Source organism: Girardinichthys multiradiatus, chromosome 22 (genome assembly GCF_021462225.1).
Source record: "Girardinichthys multiradiatus isolate DD_20200921_A chromosome 22, DD_fGirMul_XY1, whole genome shotgun sequence".
Lineage (NCBI taxonomy): Eukaryota > Metazoa > Chordata > Actinopteri > Cyprinodontiformes > Goodeidae > Girardinichthys > Girardinichthys multiradiatus.
In genome coordinates this window covers 42,160,518-42,180,889 of record NC_061814.1, presented here as the reverse complement: position 1 = coordinate 42,180,889, position 20,372 = coordinate 42,160,518, and the positions used below count along the sequence as shown (strand labels likewise).

General features: G+C 39.6%; 2 protein-coding genes across 2 annotated transcripts in view; both read left to right on the top strand.

Annotated features, from left to right (window-relative positions):
* The window catches only part of LOC124858954 (cadherin-23-like), a 28,883-nt gene extending 23,769 nt beyond the window's left edge, over positions 1–5,114 (top strand). The window contains exons 5-7 of the mRNA XM_047351297.1: positions 4,216–4,437; positions 4,553–4,672; positions 4,782–5,114. Coding sequence (XP_047207253.1) covers positions 4,216–4,437; positions 4,553–4,672; positions 4,782–4,967 — 528 coding nt within the window. The 3' untranslated portion in view covers positions 4,968–5,114. The remainder of the gene's footprint in view (positions 1–4,215; positions 4,438–4,552; positions 4,673–4,781) is intronic.
* LOC124858953 (cadherin-23-like) lies at positions 4,960–19,460 on the top strand. The gene is made up of 14 exons (XM_047351296.1): positions 4,960–5,171; positions 6,584–6,793; positions 8,134–8,241; positions 9,193–9,295; positions 10,975–11,100; positions 11,185–11,388; positions 11,548–12,006; positions 12,104–12,220; positions 13,702–13,926; positions 14,063–14,232; positions 15,575–15,712; positions 16,156–16,275; positions 18,342–18,519; positions 19,303–19,460. The coding sequence occupies exons 1-14, from the start codon at positions 5,046–5,048 to the stop codon at positions 19,458–19,460; spliced, it is 2,442 nt and encodes an 813-aa protein (XP_047207252.1). The 5' UTR covers positions 4,960–5,045.
* The last annotated feature ends 912 nt before the right edge of the window (positions 19,461–20,372 follow it).

Sequence of the window (20,372 nt, the reverse complement as noted above, 5' to 3'; positions counted from 1 at the left end):
TCCTACTGGTAGATATTATGCATCAGAGTGGCTTAACCTTGTTTGCTTACAAAGAGGGTACAAAACATTCCAACAGTGGGTATGAAATGTTCTGTGGCAGACGGATGTTGGGTACAAAACAAGCAAAAGTTCAAGAGTGAGGAATGCCAAAGCAGGAACTGGCCATCAAAGACCATCTCTTGATTAAATCACGTCTAAAAAAACCTTAAACTCATAAAGAAGCAGAGGGGCTTTTGGGTTCATGTGTGCAGTTATTTCTGACCTTTTCCTCAGAGCACCTTTACTGCGATCTTAATAACAGACTTTTTTAACTGTGCTTTGCTGCATTGTAAATAAACTATTGCAATATTGTCTTTCAACCCCTTTTTTAAAGTTTATGTGAATTTAAAGGTTTTCTATAAAACCACCTGTCTGCTTATTCTGCCAACATTAACTGTCTCCAGTATGTTATGCATTCACTCACATGGTAAAGAAACGCCAGCTGGTTCATGCATTACCTTCACTGTGCCTTTCAGAAGTGGGACAATAACAAGACTCAGGCCTCAGTTCTCATTATAAAGCTCAAAAAGAGAGATCATATTTCTCCTATTTTAGCTTCCCTTCATTGGCTCCCTGTTAAATCCAGAATAGAATTTAAAATTATCCTCCTCACATATAAAGCCCTTAATGATCTAGCTCCATCATACATCAGAGATCTGATTGGTCCATATGTTCCTAACAGAGCACTTCATTCTCAGACTGCAGGTTTACTGGTGGTTCCTAGAGTCTCTAGAAGTAGAATGGGAGGAAGATCCTTTAGTTATCAGGCTCCTCTCCTGTGGAACCAGCTCCCAGTTTTAGTCCGTGAGGCAGACACCCTGTCTACTTTTAAGGCTAGGCTTTAAACTTTCCTTTTTGATAAAGCTTATAGTTAGAGTGGCTTAGTTTATCACCGATGATCCACATGGCCCTGTCTTTCAGTGTTTAACCCTTTCTCTCTCCTAGACATGGCAATTGACTGAGCTTTTACTGTGACTAACTCTATGTGCTCTCTTTCAGACTCTAACCTTGAAAACTGGCTCAGAGTTTATCTGTTCTTTCTTTCTAGGTGAAACGACTAAAGGAGCTACATCCATTAACATTTACTTTTCCTTCCCATAGAAAGTACTCCTGGATCAGTGCTTCTTTGTTCTCTTTGTGTCTCTGCTCTGTTCTCTCAAACCTCCAGTCGGTCGTGGCAGATGGCCGCTCACACTGAGCCTGGTTCTGGTTCTGCTGGAGGTTTCTTCCTGTTAAAAGGGAGTTTTTCCTCTCCACTGTCGCTACATGCATGCTCAGTATGAGGGATTGCTGCAAAGTCAACGCCAGTGACTGTCCACTGTCTCTACTTGCTCATCCAGGAGGAGTGAATGCTGCAAGTCACTGACTGGATGCAATCTGCTGGGTTTCCTTAGATAGAAAAACTTTTTATCCAATTTGATTAAATAACTGAATCTGACTGAACTGTTCAATGGTTAGGATTAATTGGAATGTATGTACCTGACTGTTGTGAAGAGCCTTGAGACATGTGTTGTGAATTGGCGCTATATAAATAAACTGAATTGAATTGAATAATTGCTTCTACCTCCTCTGTCCTAATTGATTTGCTTAAAAATTAGGATGAAAACCATGAATTACATAAGCTGTGTTTTGCTTTCCTTAGCCTTGGTGTTCAACTGTGGAAAGCCGTTTCATTCAAAATTAAATAAATAAATAAATACTGCTATTGATGTACTATTAATAAATATTCCATCAAATAAATAAATATCCCCATGAAATAAAACAAAATAATTATGTTAAAAGAAATGTTTATCTTCTTTTATCTTATTCATTTCAAAATTTATTTTATTTACTTAAAGATGTATCTGTTTATTTATTCATTTCATAATGCAGCTTTATTTTGAGAAACTTTTCTTTTGTAAAGCTACTTTACGTAATTGATATGGAGGACCGATCCTGACAAATAAAAATAAAAGCAGAAATATATATATTTTGTTTTTCCGTTTCCTTAGACATGCGTTTTCATCAAGGAAAGGAAAAAGAAAATATATATATATTTCTTGATGAAAACGCATGTCTAAGGAAACGGAAAAAAAATATATATATATTTCTGCTTTTATTTTTAATTATGTCAGGATCAGTCCTCCAAAATTTCAGCAATTTTTACTTTTTAATCCCGTTTTTCATGTTAAGCTCTTTTTATTTCATGTTCTTATATTCAAATGAGGGGGCGGAGTTTTATCAGTGGGCGGCGCTGGGACAGAAGGGCGGAGCTCAATTTGTGGCCGTGGCCGGCAGAAGACAGCATGCCGGAGGGAGCCAGGGGGTTCTGCGAGGATGCCAGGAGGAGCCAGACCGGCCGTAGAAGCCTGCCCCGGTGGTTGCCGATGTTTTTGTGGAAGCTGTTTGTGCAATAAGTCTTTGTCATCCTTTCAGCACGTCATACACACACATAATGCTATTTATTTCCCATCTCAATTAAATACAGCCACCTTATGTTATAGGTCTAACGCCATTTTTATCAAATAAAAACCAACAAAGATCAATCAAAGACTTAGTTCAACATCAGTACAAGTAAAAGCAATATATTATTAGGACCTGAAAACGTGGATTAAAGGTGTTTTGTACCAGTGACTCAGCTTCCCTAGTTAGAATTCAGTGGAATGATGAGACTATCAATATTATCATCTTCTTTTAGCATAAGATGCTTTATTATTAAGAGTGGCTTGGAACCAATTTCTACCTGTAAACCCAGAATGATTATTAATTATTATTACTCCCAAGGATTATTAGTGTCATTTGATTTGTTTTTCTGTGTTTGATTTTCTGTATCAATGTTTTTCCTTGTGTACAGCACTTTGAGTGCCTTGTTGCTAAAAAGCGCTATATAAATAAACTTGACTTGACATCATCATTTAAAAGTAACAGGGTATTACAATAATGACATCCCATTTATCGATAATCAGCATTGGCTTCCACAAAAACAGCGGCAACCTCCGTGGCAGGCTTTTACGGCCGGTCTGGCACGAGGGGACCCTCTCCTCCGGCATGCTGCGGCACTGGCGGCAGCAGCTCCGGCATGCTGTCTTCTGGCAGGCAGCGGCATGCTTCTGCCAGCCACAGCCACAAATGGAGCTCCACCCTGCTGTCCCAGCGCCGCCCCCTCATTTGAATATAAGAACATAAAATAAAAAGAGCTTAAAAGGAAAAACGGGGTTAAAAAGTAAAAGTCACTGAAATACGTAAAGTAGCTTTACAAAATAAAAGTGTCACAAAATAAAATTCCATTATGAAATAAATAAATAAATGTTTAAGTAAATTTAAAAAATCTGTAATTAAATTAAATAAATCTTGAAATTAATTAAATAAAATAAGATGAAAACTTTTAACATTAACATTATTTAATTCATGGAATATTTATTAACAATTTATCAATAGCAGTATTTATTTTTTATTTAATTTTGAATGAACCGGCTCTCTATATTCAACTGGTACGACTGGTTAAGCAGAAAGTTGCTTAAGCCTTTGTTTCAGTTTAATGATTCTACTTTACTTACTACTTTAAAATCTTTCATTATATTAAAATGTTTTTTTCTTACTCAACGAATAATTTTTTCTACCAATATTGTTTTTATTTTTTTTTTCTCGCAACTTATGACAATACACCCTGAACCCCTTTAACGTCCCCTGCTCTATGGCTGTTTTACTCTTAAATCTATCTTTCCCTTCCAGTTCTCACTGAAGGCTGTCATTCTGACTGTAGAAATTTATTCATACTTTCATTTTCTTATTCACTCTTTGAAAAACGATTCCTGGAAGTCACATCACTATGTCATCCTATTGTCACTATATTGTAAATGGCCATCAGAGAGAAGCATAGCAAAATGCTTACCTAATGTATTTTTGGTGAAGATCCAGTGGCAGGTATGCAGTTGGCTGGGCTAGACAGCTTTTTAACAACTTGGCATTTTATGATCAACTGGATTGACTGTATTGTAATTAGATTAAAGTAAACTGCATCTGATTAGATCTGAATCTATGGTTTTATTTTGATGACCTAGTTTAAATTGAAATGCAATGGGAGCTAATTAGAATATACTGTATAGCATTGTGTATGAAATGGACATATTTGTACCTTAGAGATGAGACACTAACACAAACTGAACTGAGCTGAATTCGTTTACGTCTTTGTTCTAGACCTCAACCACCGTCTACATTCGAATTGTGGATGAGAACGACAACGCCCCAGAGTTTCCCGAAGAGGAGTATGTCACAGTGCTGAGCGAGGGACCCGACACTGTGGGGGCCACCATCGCCACGGTAACAGCCATTGACCCAGATGAAGGTCTGAATGGGACCTTGCGGTATGCAATCATCAAGGGCAACCTAATCCAGACGTTCAACATCAACAGCATCACTGTAAGGCATCTAAACTGTTATTCTGTAGCAGGTACAGGGGATGGAGGGATAAACAGTTAAAGAAGACAAGCAAACAAATAAATAACCATGTATGTACTATGCATGTGATGTTCAGGGGAGAATAACTGCAGTGAAGGAGTTGGACTATGAGATCAGCAAAGGGCATTATGCATTGGTTGTCACGGCTACTGACCAGTGTCCAAACCCTGCTCTTCGCCTGACATCTAGCACAACAGTAACGACACATTTGTTATTCATCATTACAGAGACAATCCACATTCTCATCAGCAAGATTTTGCTATCTGGTTGTTTGAAAAAAAAAACTCTGTCCTTCCGGCTTTCAGGTGTCGGTAAAAGTCTTGGACGTGAATGATGTGACGCCAACTTTCCCCAGAAGTTACGAGGGTCCATTTGAGGTGATGGAGGGCCAGCCAGGCCCCCGGGTGTTGACCCTCAGAGCAATTGATGAAGACTCCGGTCTCAACGGCAAAGTGGAGTACAGCATCACTGGCGGAGATAACCAGAGTTAGTATCAGCTTGTTCTTTCTTTCTGTGTGTGCATTTCTATTTACCTCCGAGTTTTCTCTGTTTCACTGTCAGATGAGTTCATGATTTCTCCTGTGGAGGGTGAGCTTCGGGTGAGGAAGGATGTAGAGCTGGACAGAGAGACTATAGCTTTTTACAACATCACTGTCACCGCAAGAGACCTGGGAACGCCTTTTCTCAACAGTTCGGTGAGCTACTTTACGTCAAAACTCGAAAACACAAGCAGACATACTTCATCATCATATCCTCTTGCACAAATGGGAACTTGAAAGCATCACTTCTGTAATGTAATTTAACTCTCCTTAGGTGCGAACAGCAGGATGCTCTCAAAACTACTTTCTAAATCCATTATCTTCAAATATTACTGCTATAGGACTACATTACATTTTTGATGCATGCCAGGTTTTGTGTATTTTTACTGTTCCCAGGCTAGAAAGACATGAGATGAGGCATGAATTTCAAACAGTGAAAACACCAGGATTTGTAATGTGTAAACTGTTTGTTTAATGTTGTTTAATTACTGTATACATGCTGTATATCCTGTATAATTCAACTAAAAACACCAAATATGTTAGGAGCGAAATGTAAAATTAAATAAGGTACAATAGCCTGGTCTCAGAAATTTACACACCCTTAAACTAATACCTTATTGGCCCACATTTTTATTTTCAGTTTCAGCATTCAGTCTTTTTGAAATCACCCTGCCATCAGTTATTGTAAATCTGATTAACCTAAAGCTGTCCTGGTAGGATTTTCCTCATATGCATCTTTTAGCCACAGCCATAATTGGCAGAGAAGCCTCAAAGGATCAAAAGGATCTCTCTGTATGAAGGTTTGAGTCGGGAAAAGAGAAAAAATATACTGAGGAGCAGCAGGAATTTGCAGAAAGTACTGGTTGTGTTCGGCATGTGACAATAACCTCCTGTTTTCTCTTTGTTCCTGATGTAAGGAGTAGGTTTGCAAGACAGAACATTTTTCTTCCAGAGAAAACATCCAGGTCAGGCTAGAATCTTCCAAAAGCTTATGGAAGATTGAGTTATGGTCTGATGAACATACACCCAGTAAAACATTGTGCTGATATCATCGGAATATGGGGTTACTGTTCTTCACATGGAATCACAGTGCTTGTTGAGGTTATGAACAGTTACAAATACCAATCACAACATCAGTTTTGACCCAGAATCGTCAAGCTACTGCAAGCTGAAGAGGAGAAGAGGTTTTATTTTTCAGCATCACAGTCAATCCATTCCTGCATCCAAATTTAACAAAAGAATGACTTCAGCAGGAAAGGGTTAAAGTTCTGGAATCGCCCAACCAGTACTTAATCTGACAGAAATGTTGTGGGGCCACATGAAGAAGACAAAAGATGTTCTCACAATCTGAATGATTTGGAGAACTGTTACAAGGCAAAATGGACAATAATATCATGTCAAAATGTGGCAAGCTCACAGTTTTGTACCAATGGAGGCTGAATGATGAAACTGAATCAAGAGGGGCTCTCGCAAAGTATGAGTTTTTAGACTGTGTGACGAAATCAATTCTTTACCAGGGGTGTGAATACTTTTGAGATTCACTTAACATTGCCCTTTCCTGTCCTCAGGTGCTGGTGGGTGTCTACGTTCTGGACATCAATGATAACGACCCAGTCATCCTTAATTTGCCTTACAACACAAGTGTGAGCGAAGGTGCCGAAATACACAACTCCTTGGCCAGAGTACAAGCTCGAGATGCAGATAGTGGACGCAATGCACTTCTCACTTACAACATCACTGCTGGAAACCTGGGTGGAGCCTTCTACATCAACGACACAGTAAGGGAAATCAAAAGTCAGGTTCAAGCAGAAAACTTTGATTTCTCCTTGATTAAAGATTAGATCTCAGCTTAACTTTGTCTCCACACAGGAGTTAAAATGTGTTAATTCTTGTCACAACTTCTGATGCAGGAAGTCCATACTTTCATTATAGGCATTTAAAACATGCAATACTGTGGTAATAGCAGCTAGTATTATTAGGACGTGCACAGATATTGCCTAATTCTCTCTCTCATTCTGTAATCACCTTTTCAGAGAACAGAAAGTTTCAGTGGTTAGCAGTAACTATTTCAACTTTTCTTACATAAACATGGAAATGTCCGTGTAACTCTGACTGCAAGTTTGTTACAGAATCACCACCCAAAATTCCCATAATACTAAAGTTCATAACGCTCTTCTTGACTCTTCATCGGGTCTAAAAGAGGGTTGGATCAGTGTGGTCTCTCAGCTGTTTGCAGAATGAAATCTGTTTCTACGACCATATCTGAACATGTACAGAGCCTTGCAACAGTTTTCATAGCCCTTAAACCTTTCATATTTTGTCACGTAACAGCCACAAACTTCAAGGTATTTTATATGAATTTAAGTGACAAACCAACAGCAACAGAAGACATCATTTTGAAGTGGACGGTCAACGATCCATGTTTTTTTGCATTATTTTACTAAAAACAATCAGAAAGGTGTGCGACCCAGACTCAGTACTTTGTAGAACCACCTGTCTACCTGCTTTAGAATGCTCAGTCAGACTGGTTGGAAAGCAATTGTGAACCTTTAGAAATCTTGCCACAGATTCTGGCCTGAACTTTGACTAGGCCACTCTAACAGATTAATATGCTCTAATTTAAACTTACTGTAGCGTTTGCTGTATATTTGGTGTCTATCTCCTGCTGGATAGTGAAACTCATCCCCATTCTTGCCCTGCATCCATCTTCCAATCCACTCCAGCATTCCCTGTCTCTGCTGAAGAAAAGCATCTGCACAGCATGATGCTGCCATCGCTGTTGGTAGAGATATTCCCCAAAAGATTTGCAGCTGTACTTGCAGCAGAAATTGACTTAAATCAGAGTGCTAAAAGACAAATGCACAGCACACTTCTTCTCAGATTTTTATTAGTTAAAGACTTTGAAAACCATGTCCCCTTTTTTTTCATTTCACAATTATGCACTACCACATTTAAACCCATTTAACATGTTGCTCTTGAAAACTTCACGTTGCAAGGCCCCATGTTGCACCCTGAACTGTCTAGGTTTGTTTTTCTTTTGCATAAACCTTTCAGAGTTTATGTGTTGTGATATGTCTTTCATGCCTGTAGCTCTGACTCTTCTTTGTCTCACATATAGACAGGTGTTGTGCAGGTGAACAGACCGCTGGACAGAGAGCGAGTGGCAGAGTACATTCTAACCATCACTGTTAAGGACAACCCAGAAAACCCCCGCACTGCTCGCAGGGTAATGTTTTTGACCACCTGTATTGTGAAAAACTCACAGGAGATCACGGGAGCAGTTGTATTGTTCTGGCAGAGATAATATTTTTTAATAAGGTTTTAAGTATGCTAAACAGTTTTGAATACTTAATTTTCATGTTGCATGAAAATGTGTCATTTTCTAGAACCTCTTCTTGTCATTCACCTATAAACAACCAGAACTCTTCACAGGATTTATGGTCCTTCCATGGTTTCTATTTTGCAAAGATGATTACAAAATATTTGCAATAATGGGTGCAGCGTGGGTGCAGGGGTAACAGGCTTGACCCATATTCAGAGGCTTCAGTCCTCGATGCAGAAGTTGTGGGTTCACCTCCCGGCCCTTTTCTGTCAGCTTACTGTCAAAAAAATTTGAAAAAATAAAGGACACTAATACCAAAAACATATATACATTTTCAATAATGATCCTTTGCAATGGATTCTACCAGAAACTCATCTCAATAAATTCAAAAACAGAAAAAGTAGAATGAGACAAATGTGCACAATCTTTGCAAGCAGTTATTGCAAGAGTTTCTAAAAGGAAAACAACATGCAGGTATGCTATAAAAGCTTATGTAGAGAAAGGTGAGAAACTGCACTTGCAAAGTTAACCACCAAAACTGTTGCAAGCTCCTGCAAGGCCTGCCCATTGTTCTCTGTGCTGGTTTGATTTATAAAGAGCTAAATTATGTTCCCTTCATTTTCTCTAAATCATAAAATATTTCCAAGCATCCAATATAATCCTTGTTTGGGCTGGAATCCATCCCAGTTGCCACGGGTCAGCTGGGACACACGTGCAGTTATACAGCCAAGATAAATGACGCTGCAAATCCTTGGGCTCTGGGGAGAGCTAAATGGGCCAAATACTGAGATAATTGCTTAGGTAGACCATGTAAATGTTTTCTTACTTTTTCATATTTTGTTCCAAAATATTCAGGACTCAGACTTTTTGTTCATCACCATTCTGGATGAGAATGACAACAGGCCTGTATTCACAAGGACCAGCTACAATTCTGAAATCACAGAGAACTCTGCAGCAGGTATCTACCTTCCTCTTTGGCTTGATTAGGATAATCTGTATATGTAGGGTTGAAACATTGCAATGCAGTCTCCACAACTTCCTGACTTTGTTTACACACAACTCATGCTTGATTTGTTTTCCACTTTGCGGTTTAGACAGAGGAACTAACAGCTGTCATTTGCTCTGTACCTTTAAATGGCATTGATTCTGTTTTTTAAGCATAAACCAATCTTTAACCTGAACCTCAAATGAGCAGCTAGTTACAAATTGGTATAAATACAAAACAAAAAAAGGTGTGAATGTAAAAATATGACAGGTTTGTCTGTCAAAACTACCAGAGTGCAAAAACATTTTACCACAGAGCTCAATTTGAGCAAAACAGGTACCCTTTCAACTACAGTGCTTTGCAAAAGTATTCATACTCTTTTCACATTTTATCACACAACCATGAATTGCAATGTATTTTCTTAGAATGTTCTGTCATAGATCAACACAAACTAGAGCACAGTTATGGAAGTAAAATAAAAATTCTGACAAGTGGCATGCATTTATATTCCTTATTTTCCATTTATATGCTCCATTAAATAATACTTTGTAGAAGCACCGCCTTTAGATGCAGCATAAAGGTCTTGGTTGTCGCTTGTGTTGCTTGGTTGGAGAGAACTCAACATGAATTTTCAAGTTTTCCACAGATTCTTAATTTGATTTAGGTCTGGACTGGGCTGGGCCATTCTAACACATAATTCCTTGTATGTCCAAAGACATACTTGGCAATAAAGCCTTTCTGATTCTGATAAACATACTTTGATCCAAACCATTCCATTGTAGCTCTGGCTTTATGTTTAGGGTCATCGTCCTCAGTCTCAAGTCTTTTGCAGCCGGTAACAGATTTTCTTCCAGGATGTTTCTGCATATAGCTCCATCCATCTTCCGATCAGTACTGACCTGATTCCCTCTCTGAAGAAAAGCATCCCTACAGCATGATTTTGCCACTACTATGTATTACAGTCGGAATGGTGTGTTCAGGATGATATGCAGTATTAGTTTTCCACCACAGATACAATTTTGCATTTAAATAAAAAGGTTCAATTTGGTGTCCTCTGACCAGAGTACCTTTTTCCACATGTATGCTGTGTCCTCTACATTGCTTGTGGCAAACTGGAATCAAGGCTTCTTATGGCTTTCTTTCAACAATTGCTTTCTTCATGCCACTCTAACCTCACAGGTCTCTAGTAAATAAACCTATGAGGCCCTCACAGAGCAACTGTATTTATTCTGAGGTTCAGTTAAACACAACTGGACTGTATTTACTAGTCGGATGACTTCTGAAAGCAGTTGGCGGCCATAGATTTTATTTAGGGATAGTAAGAGTTCAAATGTTTGCCACACTTTTCAGATTATTTTATGTAAAACAATTGAAAACTGTATATCTGGTAGTGCACTACTATGTCTTATCACGTGAAATAAAATCTTATCAGTGCAATTCAAGCTTGTTATGGCACTGTGACAAAATGTGAAAGGTCCCAGGGTTATTAGTTAGGTTATTTTTACAGTACTCTAAAGGAACTTTCCTCCAGCAGATGTTTGTTGTGTTGTTAATCTCCCTTATAGTTTTCATTGTAGATTGCCAATGTTGTTCTGATCTGTAATTTCTGTTGAAAGAATCCATCCTCCTTAACATTTCACATGTTCTTTTAGGCAGCACTGTAATTGTTTTAAATGGCCCGGTGCTGGCTGAGGATAAAGACATTGGACCAAATGCTGTGGTGAAATACCGACTGTTGGGGCCAAGAGTTGACCTTTTCACTGTTAACTCTGACACGGGTAACCTCATCTCCCTGCAGACAGTTAGCCTCAATGCTTACTGTAAAAGTCAAATAAGGCTAATGTCTCTGTTTTTCTCTCCAGGGGTTATACTGGTGCGCCAGGGAGCAAAGTTGGATCGTGAAGCTTTTCAGGACCCTAGAGTAGAGCTGATTCTGGTTGGGGAAGACATAGAAGGTTTAAACAGCACTGTACCTCTCACCATAACAATCCTGGACCAAAATGACAATCCTCCGGTCTTCAGCCCGTCCAGTTTTAGTGTTCGACTGCCTGAGAACAGCCCCACTGGTCGTTACTTCTGAGAGGGAAATATCTCACTCATGATCTGTGTTTGTCAGGCTTAGCTGGTGTCTGAAAACATTACAGCCTCACTAGTTATTAGTTAAAGCTTATTTGATGGAAATGGCGATGTGTGCCCTCTTACCTTTGTTTGTTTGTCCCTTCCAGGTGTTGTGGTGACTCAACTCTCCGCCACCGATGCAGACTCTGGCTCCAACGCTTGGCTGGTGTATCGTTTGGAAAGCAGTGCTCTAGACCGCTTTGTGGTTGACCCGCTCTCTGGTGCTGTCCTGGTGGGCAATACCACACTTGACAGAGAGGAGCGTGCATCCTACCACCTCGTTGTGATGGCAACTGACCGCGGCACGCCCCCTTTGTCTGGCACAGCCACTCTGACGGTTATCCTGGACGACGTTAATGACTCGAGACCACGTTTTATACAACCTGTAACTGTGATAAGCATCAATGAGTCGACCCCACCAGGTGTGGTAATAGCTACCCTCACTGCTGAAGACCCTGATCTCAATCCAAGGCTTGAGTACTACATCATCTCAGTGGAGGCAAAGGATGATGGAGACAAACCAGTGGTTGGCCTACAGGACTCCTTTGGCATTGATTTGCACACAGGTAAGACTTGGCTTCTTTTTTATTTAAACAATGGCTTTATATACGAGATAGCTGATGTGGTGGATTAAAATACTAACACATTTTGGGGTATTTCCAGGTGCGGTATTTGTGCGCAACCGTCTGAACAGAGAGTTTGTAGCTACATTTGAGATAATTGTGTCTGTCCATGACAATGCCAGCGAGGTTATTGACAAGTCCAGCAGGGTTGCTAATGGTAAGCCCAGGTTATACCTATGTTCACATTCTAATACAACAACCTCCACCCTTACATATTAGCTCCTCTGGTAAAAATATATAACAGGTTTAAAATAAATCAGTATTTTACTGCTGTAGCATGATCTCCAACTGAAAATGTTACAAAAATCCAACCTTTAGTTGTAGTAGATTTATTTAGAGGGGTAAATCATCGCATGCCACACTTACTGGCACCCTTACTGTAAATACTTTCTACAACCCCCTTTTTGACAATTAAACAGCTCCTGTTACATTTCACAGGATTGTCCCGTACAGAAACAGGGTTCCCAGAAAACAGGCCCACAGAATGACAGATTATCCACTTTACATAACATTGGGCAATAGCTGCTTTTCCACATATTCGTATTTTTTCACGCTTGACCCACTTGGAGTGTTGGTTGCTGAAAAGTTCAATGTTAGTCTCATCTGCTCAAAAAACACAGTTCAAATTAAAGTTCGTGAAGATTTTAGCGATATGCTTCACTGAAACCGGGTCCTCATCAACCCTTGTTGGTTCCAATTCCAGTTGCTCTACACTTCTTAATTATTGCTCTGACTGCCTCTTTAAAATGCCATCTTTACTTGTCTTTCTTCTTTGAATAGAGTTTGATCAAAGTAATATGTGTCTGTGTCATGTCATATTTAAGCTATAGAGATATGGAAGCAAATGTGTCCCAATATTCAAATTAAAATGTATTAACAGAAATGGTTTTTCATTTTCAAAATGAAGCTGCATTTTTTGACTCATAAATGAAATTGCTAATAGATATTTCAAACTGCGTTCCATAAATGAACAATTTTGAACAGCATGAAAACAAAATAGCATTTTCCTCTTAGTTATTTATTTCGTTGTGTCACACAATGAGCAGTCTTCAAGAAGAAAATGAAAACGCAGTTTTAAATATTGATTTGCAATTTCATTTATGAGTCAATAAATGCAGCTATAACTTTAAAATGAAAAAGCATTTCTGTTAATACATTTTAATTTACAAATTTGAGATTTCAAAATGAATATTGGTCACTTTTTGCTGGGACATGTTTTGAAAATGAAATGTTAAACCTTATTTTATTTATCATTTTAATTAATTTACAAATTGAGCAGTCTTGGAGAAGAAAATGAAAATGCAGTTTGAATGATTTATTTTAAATTTTATTTTTGAGTCAAAAAATGCAGCTTCATTTTGAAAATGAAAAAGCATTTCATTAATACATTTCAATTTGAATATTGAGACACATTTGCCTTCATAATAGAGAAACTAAATCACGGATTACAAATTAAAAGTTTTACAACAGTATGATGAACATAAAGGCTTAAAATGCTTCAGTTATATCTATTTTATAGGAACTGTTTAGAGTTCCAATAAGTGTGTGTGAAATTCTCCTCCTGCAGTAAAAGCTGAATGTATTTTATAATATACATGTATACCATAATATAATATTTTCACTGCTTTTGTTCTTCAGCGAGGCTAAGCATTAATGTGCTGGATGTCAACGACAACGCCCCTCGTTTTCGGCCCTTCGGAGTCACAATCTTCACAGAGAAGATTTTAGAAGGAGCTCAGCCAGGAACAACATTGCTGTCTGTGTCAGCTGTAGACCCTGATAAAGGTCCCAATGGTCAGATCAGTTATCAGCTCCTCCACTTGCCTAGAGGGGAATATGTTAGACTGGAGGACACCTCTACTGGTAAGATCACCTGTAAGGTGCTGCAGATTTCTTTCAAAGAACAAACACATAATTTATTGTATATCAACAGTGAAATTTACGTTAACACGTGTTTTAGACAGAAAAATATGAATTATAACTGCTGCTGCTTTTTTAGGAAAGATTGTGGCCAATCAGACGGTGGATTTTGAGAAAGTGCAGTGGCTAAATTTCACCATACGGGCTCAGGATCAAGGAACTCCTCCAATGAGCAGTGAGCTTCCAGTTTATTTGCAGATAGTGGACGTCAATGACAACAACCCGGTTTTTCTGCAACCCTCCTATCAGGTACTGAACAGGTTAGACCTGTAAAGAGATGCTGGTTATAAAATGTTTCCCATAAACTCAAGGAAGTTAGGGAGAAATGTGTGACCTGCCACTGTTAATAATGAACAGGTGCAGTTCAATGAATTAGAATACCATTAAAAGGTCATATTATTTCAATTCAATTCAGTTCAATTCAAAAATACTTAATTAATCCCAAAGGTAAATTAAATATTGTTGTAGCTCATATTATGCAGGTTTCTTCAAAGAGCCGTTGTAGATGCTGATGGTTGTGGGTAGGAAGGATCTCCAGTAGAGGTCTGTCTTACAGCAGATCTGAAGAAGGATCTGACAGAAGAAACTCTGTTGTTGTACAAAAGCCTGATAAAGAGGATGCTCAGGGTTCTCCATAATGTTCTTCATTTTATGAAGAATCCGTCTTTGCACAATGATCTCCAGAGGTTCCAGAGGAGTCCCCAGAACAGAGCCAGCCTTTTTTATCAGCTTGTTGAGTTTTTTCCAGTCCTTGGCTCTGATGTTGCTACCCCAGCAGATTATAGTAGAAGACATCACACTCCCCACAACAGACGTATAGAAGATATGCAGCATCTTGCTGGATGCACTAAAGGACCTTAACTTCAAGAATTGCAGTCTGCTCTGTCCCTTCTTGTAGACCCCACTCTCTTGTCCATACTGGTAAATGCAAACCATTACTTGAAGTTCTGCCTCAAGAGGACTGAGCCTGCAGTGAAGGGACAGTAGAGAGACAGATTCACAACAGCTGGGGTCTGAGCTTCAAGAGCCAACACACACAGACGTGATCCAGAACAAGGGCTACAACTGTCATACTCCTGATGTCAAGCTACTACTGAACCAGAGAAGATGTCCGAAGCGTCCTTCCTGGGCTAAGGAGAAAAAGGAATGGGCTGTTACTCAGTGGTCCAACGTCCTGTTTTCAGATGAAACTAAATTTAACATTTTATTCAGAAATCATGGTCCCAAAGTCTGGAGGAAGAGTGCAGAAATCCAAGCTGCTTAAGGTCCAGTTTAATGTTTTCACTGTCAATGATGTCTTGGGGAGTTGTCATCTGATGGTATTGGTCCATTGGCTTTTATTAACTCCAAAGTCAGAACTTTATTGCTCTGATATAATATTCGAAATTTCTGAGACACTGATGTCGGTTTTTATTAGTTTAAGCTATAATAATGAAAATAAACAGAAATAAATGCTTGAACTATATCACTCTGTTTGTAATAAATCTATATAAGATTACGTTCACCTTTTATCAAATTACTGAAATAAAGAAAGTTTTTGGTGGCACCTCAATTCACCTAGATTTACACATAATGTTTCTCTTGTTTCTAGAAACCCGTCTTTGAGAATGTGGACTTAGGCACCACCATAGTTCGTGTAACAGCCACAGATGCTGATTCTGGACTTTTTGCCGTCATTGAGTACAGCCTCGTGGATGGAGAGAGCAGGTTTGGCATCAGATCATCCACTGTAAGTTCATCCAGAAAACTCAACAATTCAACCATTTCCTTATCAGTTTAGAAATTACAGAATAGGTTTTTTTTCCTTCTAAAATCATGATGTTTACTTTCAATGTATTTTGGGGTACTCATAATTACTTTTCCTTAGAACCTTTTGAGCTGCAGCGTTTGTGGACAGGGCAGACAGTTTCTTTTTGGCAACCTTAAACAATAGAAAAAACATGTACTGACTGGTAAGAAGGGGCCTGCTGTGTTTCTCTTCTCGGACTGCTGAAAGTAATCATGTCTGGAAATGAAAGCTCAACCAAAACATCAGTGTCTCATGCTCAGTCTACATATTTCAGCTCCACGCTGTCTGTGAGATATGCAGAAGCAGAATAATATTCCTTATGACTCCACCACTCCCACTAAGTACTTCCTTCCTAATCATTCCTTGTCCTCTTTCTTTGTAAGGGAGAAATCTACATCCTCTCCCCTTTGGACAGGGAGACAAAGGACCACTACACTTTAACTGCTGTTGCACGAGACAACCCTGGGGGGAGTCCTAACAACAGAAGAGAGAGCTCTGTTCAGGTAGAAACAACTAGAGAGTAATGCATCATATCAGACCAATGGAAACATTGTTAGAGTTTTTCAAGGGATACACAGATGTTTAGAAAATAAAAATTGTATACACAATGTAAAAAAAAAGACAAGGTTTTAGATCTTTTAGAATTGCATTTTTTTTTTTTTTTGCTAAATGCCAGAATAATGAGAGAATATTTAGAAAATTTTCTTTGGTACTTTTTAACTTGATGTGCAACATGTGAGTTTATTGGAGGCACACTGGTAGATGGATTTATAGGCAATACCTCGAACAAGCAGCCTCGAGTGACGTCATGGAAAAATCAAAAGACATCAGCCAAGACATAGGAAAAAGTAGAGGTCCTTCTCAAAATATTAACATATTGTGATAAAGTTCATTATTTTCCATAATGTCATGATGAAAATTTAACATTCATTCATTTAACATTCAGTAAACCATTTACCAGTGGTTTTGGCACTGTGAGCAGGTGCCAGGTCGTGCTGAAAAATGAAATCTTCATCTCCATAAAGCTTTTCAGCAGATGGAAGCATGAAGTGCTCCAAAATCTCCTGATAGCTAGCTGCATTGACCCTGCCCTTGATAAAACACAGTGGACCAACACCAGCAGCTGACACGGCACCCCAGACCATCACTGACTGTGGGTACTTGACACTGGACTTCTGGCATTTGGCATTTCCTTCTCCCCAGTCTTCCTCCAGACTCTGGCACCTTGATTTCTGAATGACATGCAGAATTTGCTTTCATCCGAAAAAAGTACTTTGGACCACTGAGCAACAGTCCAGTGCTGCTTCTCTGTAGCCCAGGTCAGGTGCTTCTGCCGCTGTTTCTGGTTCAAAAGTAGCTTGACCTGGGGAATGCGGCACCTGTAGCCCATTTCCTGCACACGCCTGTGCACGGTGGCTCTGGATGTTTCTACTCCAGACTCAGTCCACTGCTTCCGCAGGTCCCCCAAGGTCTGGAATCGGCCCTTCTCCACAATCTTCCTCAGGGTCCGGTCACCTCTTCTCGTTGTGCAGCGTTTTCTGCCACACTTTTTCCTTCCCACAGACTTCCCACTAAGGTGCCTTGATACAGCACTCTGGGAACAGCCTATTCGTTCAGAAATTTCTTTCTGTGTCTTACCCTCTTGCTTGAGGGTGTCAATAGTGGCCTTCTGGACAGCAGTCAGGTCGGCAGTCTTACCCATGATTGGGGTTTTGAGTGATGAACCAGGCTGGGAGTTTTAAAGGCCTCAGGAATCTTTTGCAGGTGTTTAGAGTTAACTCGTTGATTCAGATGATTAGGTTCATAGCTCGTTTAGAGACCCTTTTAATGATATGCTAATTTTGTGAGATAGGAATTTTGGGTTTTCATGAGCTGTACGCCAAAATCATCCGTATTAAGACAATAAAAGACCTGATCAAGATCCTGGATGAAGCCAGTTATCCACAGTGAAACAAGACCATCATGGGCTGAAAGTCCACTCAGCGAAGAAGAAGCCATTATGCCAAAAAGCCACATAGAAAACCAGATTACAGTTGGCAAATCAGGGGCAAAGAGCTTAATTTTTTCAGAGAAATGACGAACCTAAAATACTAATGTTTGACTATATTAGCCTGAAAACAGCATCATATGTTGCAGAAAGTGTTTTATCAGAAAAAAGCCCTCATCTCGGTATCAGAACATTTGTGGGCTAATCTGAAAAGGTGTGTGTCTGAAAGGCAGCCTACAACCCTGACCCAGTTACACGAGCTCTGTTGGGAGGAATGGGGCAAAATCCCAATAAGCTATAGTGTGAAGTTTGTGGAAGAATATAAAAAACATTTGACCCAAGTTAAACAGTTTAAAAGGAAATTCTATAAAATACCAAGAAAATGGATGGATGGAAGGTTCTGAATATAAAGAAATAATCTCTCGTTATTCTGGCAATTAGCAAATAATAAATACATTGTGGTAAACCTCACTGACCTAAAACAGAAAAACCTTAGTCCGATTTAATGTCTGGTGGTATGGATTAACTCTGAAAAGCTGTTAAATATTATGGATAAATCATCTTTTCTGTGTGACTCCTCAGGTTCTGGTGACGGTTCTGGATGTCAACGACTATCGTCCGCGCTTCACAAATCGAGTGTATAACACCAGCGTGTTTGAGAATAAACCCAGCGGTACGTCTGTGATAACAGTCACAGCCATTGACCTGGATGAAGGAGAGAATGCTGCAATAATTTATAGCATACTTGGACCTAATGTAGGTAAGAAATTACCAACAAATGACAGAAGACCTGATTTTCTAGAGCAATTTACCAAAATATCCATACTGTTTAAACTTTTTCACATTTTATCACATTAGAACTACAAAGGTGTATTTTAGGGGGATTTTATTCAACTGTCATGATGTAGGGTTGTTTGGTTTTTGGTTTCGGGGTTTTTCCTTATGTTTTTCACTGTTCAAGTTTTGAATCATGTTTCTGTTTATTTTCCTGGTCATGCTTTTGTTTTGTCATCTTGTTCATGTTTTGTGAAGTTTGGTTTTCGGATCTGGTTATGCTTTTGCTTCATGGTTTTCTAGTTTGTGTTCAAGAGTCTCTGTTTTGCTCCAGTCGCGTTTTGTTCTGTTAATTAAGTTTATTCAGTTCACCTGCTTCAAGTTAATCTGTCTCCTTACTCCACCTGGTTTTCACGCCATATATTCACACCTGTTCTGTTAGTCTTCGGGGAAACATCTTTCATTCTCATGTCTAGTTCTCTAACCAAGTCTTGTCTTTTTTTTTATCATGCCATGCCTGTCCGTTTGCTTTGTTCATGCCTCCTGCTGAGTGTGAGTTTTTGTTATTAAATCTTTTTTTTCACTTACCATCACGCTGCCTGCTCGTCTGCATTGTGGAGTCCAATATCAAGTAAACCGTGACAGAACCGTGACAGAATGTTTCCGCCAAACATGGACCTCGCGGACAGTAGACAGGAGAGCGCCAGGGATCGCTGGGTTAAGCAGCAAATGAAGGAGGCGATGAGACTTCTGCCGACTGATTTGGAAGTTCTGCCGTCTCCTCTGCTGCTGAACAGATGGAGCGTGAGGCGGCCCAGCGCAAGAGAGTTCGGGGGGCTGTTCTGTCCCTCCGCCTCAGCTCCGACGTTCCCCACCTGCTTCCGTACCGGCAACAAAGCCGTCATCTTCCTTCCGCCGCAAGAATAACCGTCATGCAGGGATTCCCAGCCGGTCGCCTGGCGAGGAGGTGGTTTCCCTGCCAGCTGACGTGAGGGCTGCAGCAAGTAAGCCCGCATCTTCGTCTGCCACAGCACTGTCTGATATGTATTACTGTCTAGGGAGCAGAAGGATGGTAGAATATTATATTGGCATATTTTTTTTTTTTTTGACAGACTATGGAATAAAGCATGGAAAGACACCCTCCAGTTAGACGGGTCAATACTCCCTGTCAAGACTTAGAAGGTTGTAAGCATCCTTGGGACTACAAAGGCCGGACAGGCAATAGTCCCTGGGCACATGGCATGGCATTGGAGGCAGGGTCAAAAAGCATGATGACAAACATTTCCTTCTGCTCCACAGGTTGTAATGAATGTTCAAATCTTTTATGCAGTATCTCCAATTAGTGGTGAAGTCTTTGGAGACTTCAAAAGGGGGAAATTGTGGAGATATATTATGTGTGTGCATCATTATTATTATGTTCATAACCAGTGTGGGAAATGAAATGTATAACCTGTGTTAGTATAAAGACATTGTGGCCTGCAGAATTGTTATTGCACAAACTTGGCCTTGAGTGTGATGAAGCAGAAAATACTGAGAGCTGAAGGAGTGTGTGAAAAAGTAGAGACTGACTTACTCTCTGCTTATATCAGTAGATACGAGTGCAGGTGCTGGAACAATGACTGTCTAAATATGGTAAAGCCGGAAAAAGTGTATACGTGACTACATGTGAGAAAATATTGTAATCAAGGGCGCTGCCCATTTTCATGTGTGTTTTAATAAAAGCAATGTGCACAGTGAGAAGCTCTGAAGTCGTCTCGGTGTGTGTCCTGATCACATGAGAGCTTCCCCTGGGTCCAGGTACTTTTGAATTGCATACAGCTGTCTCCGTGTGATTTATTA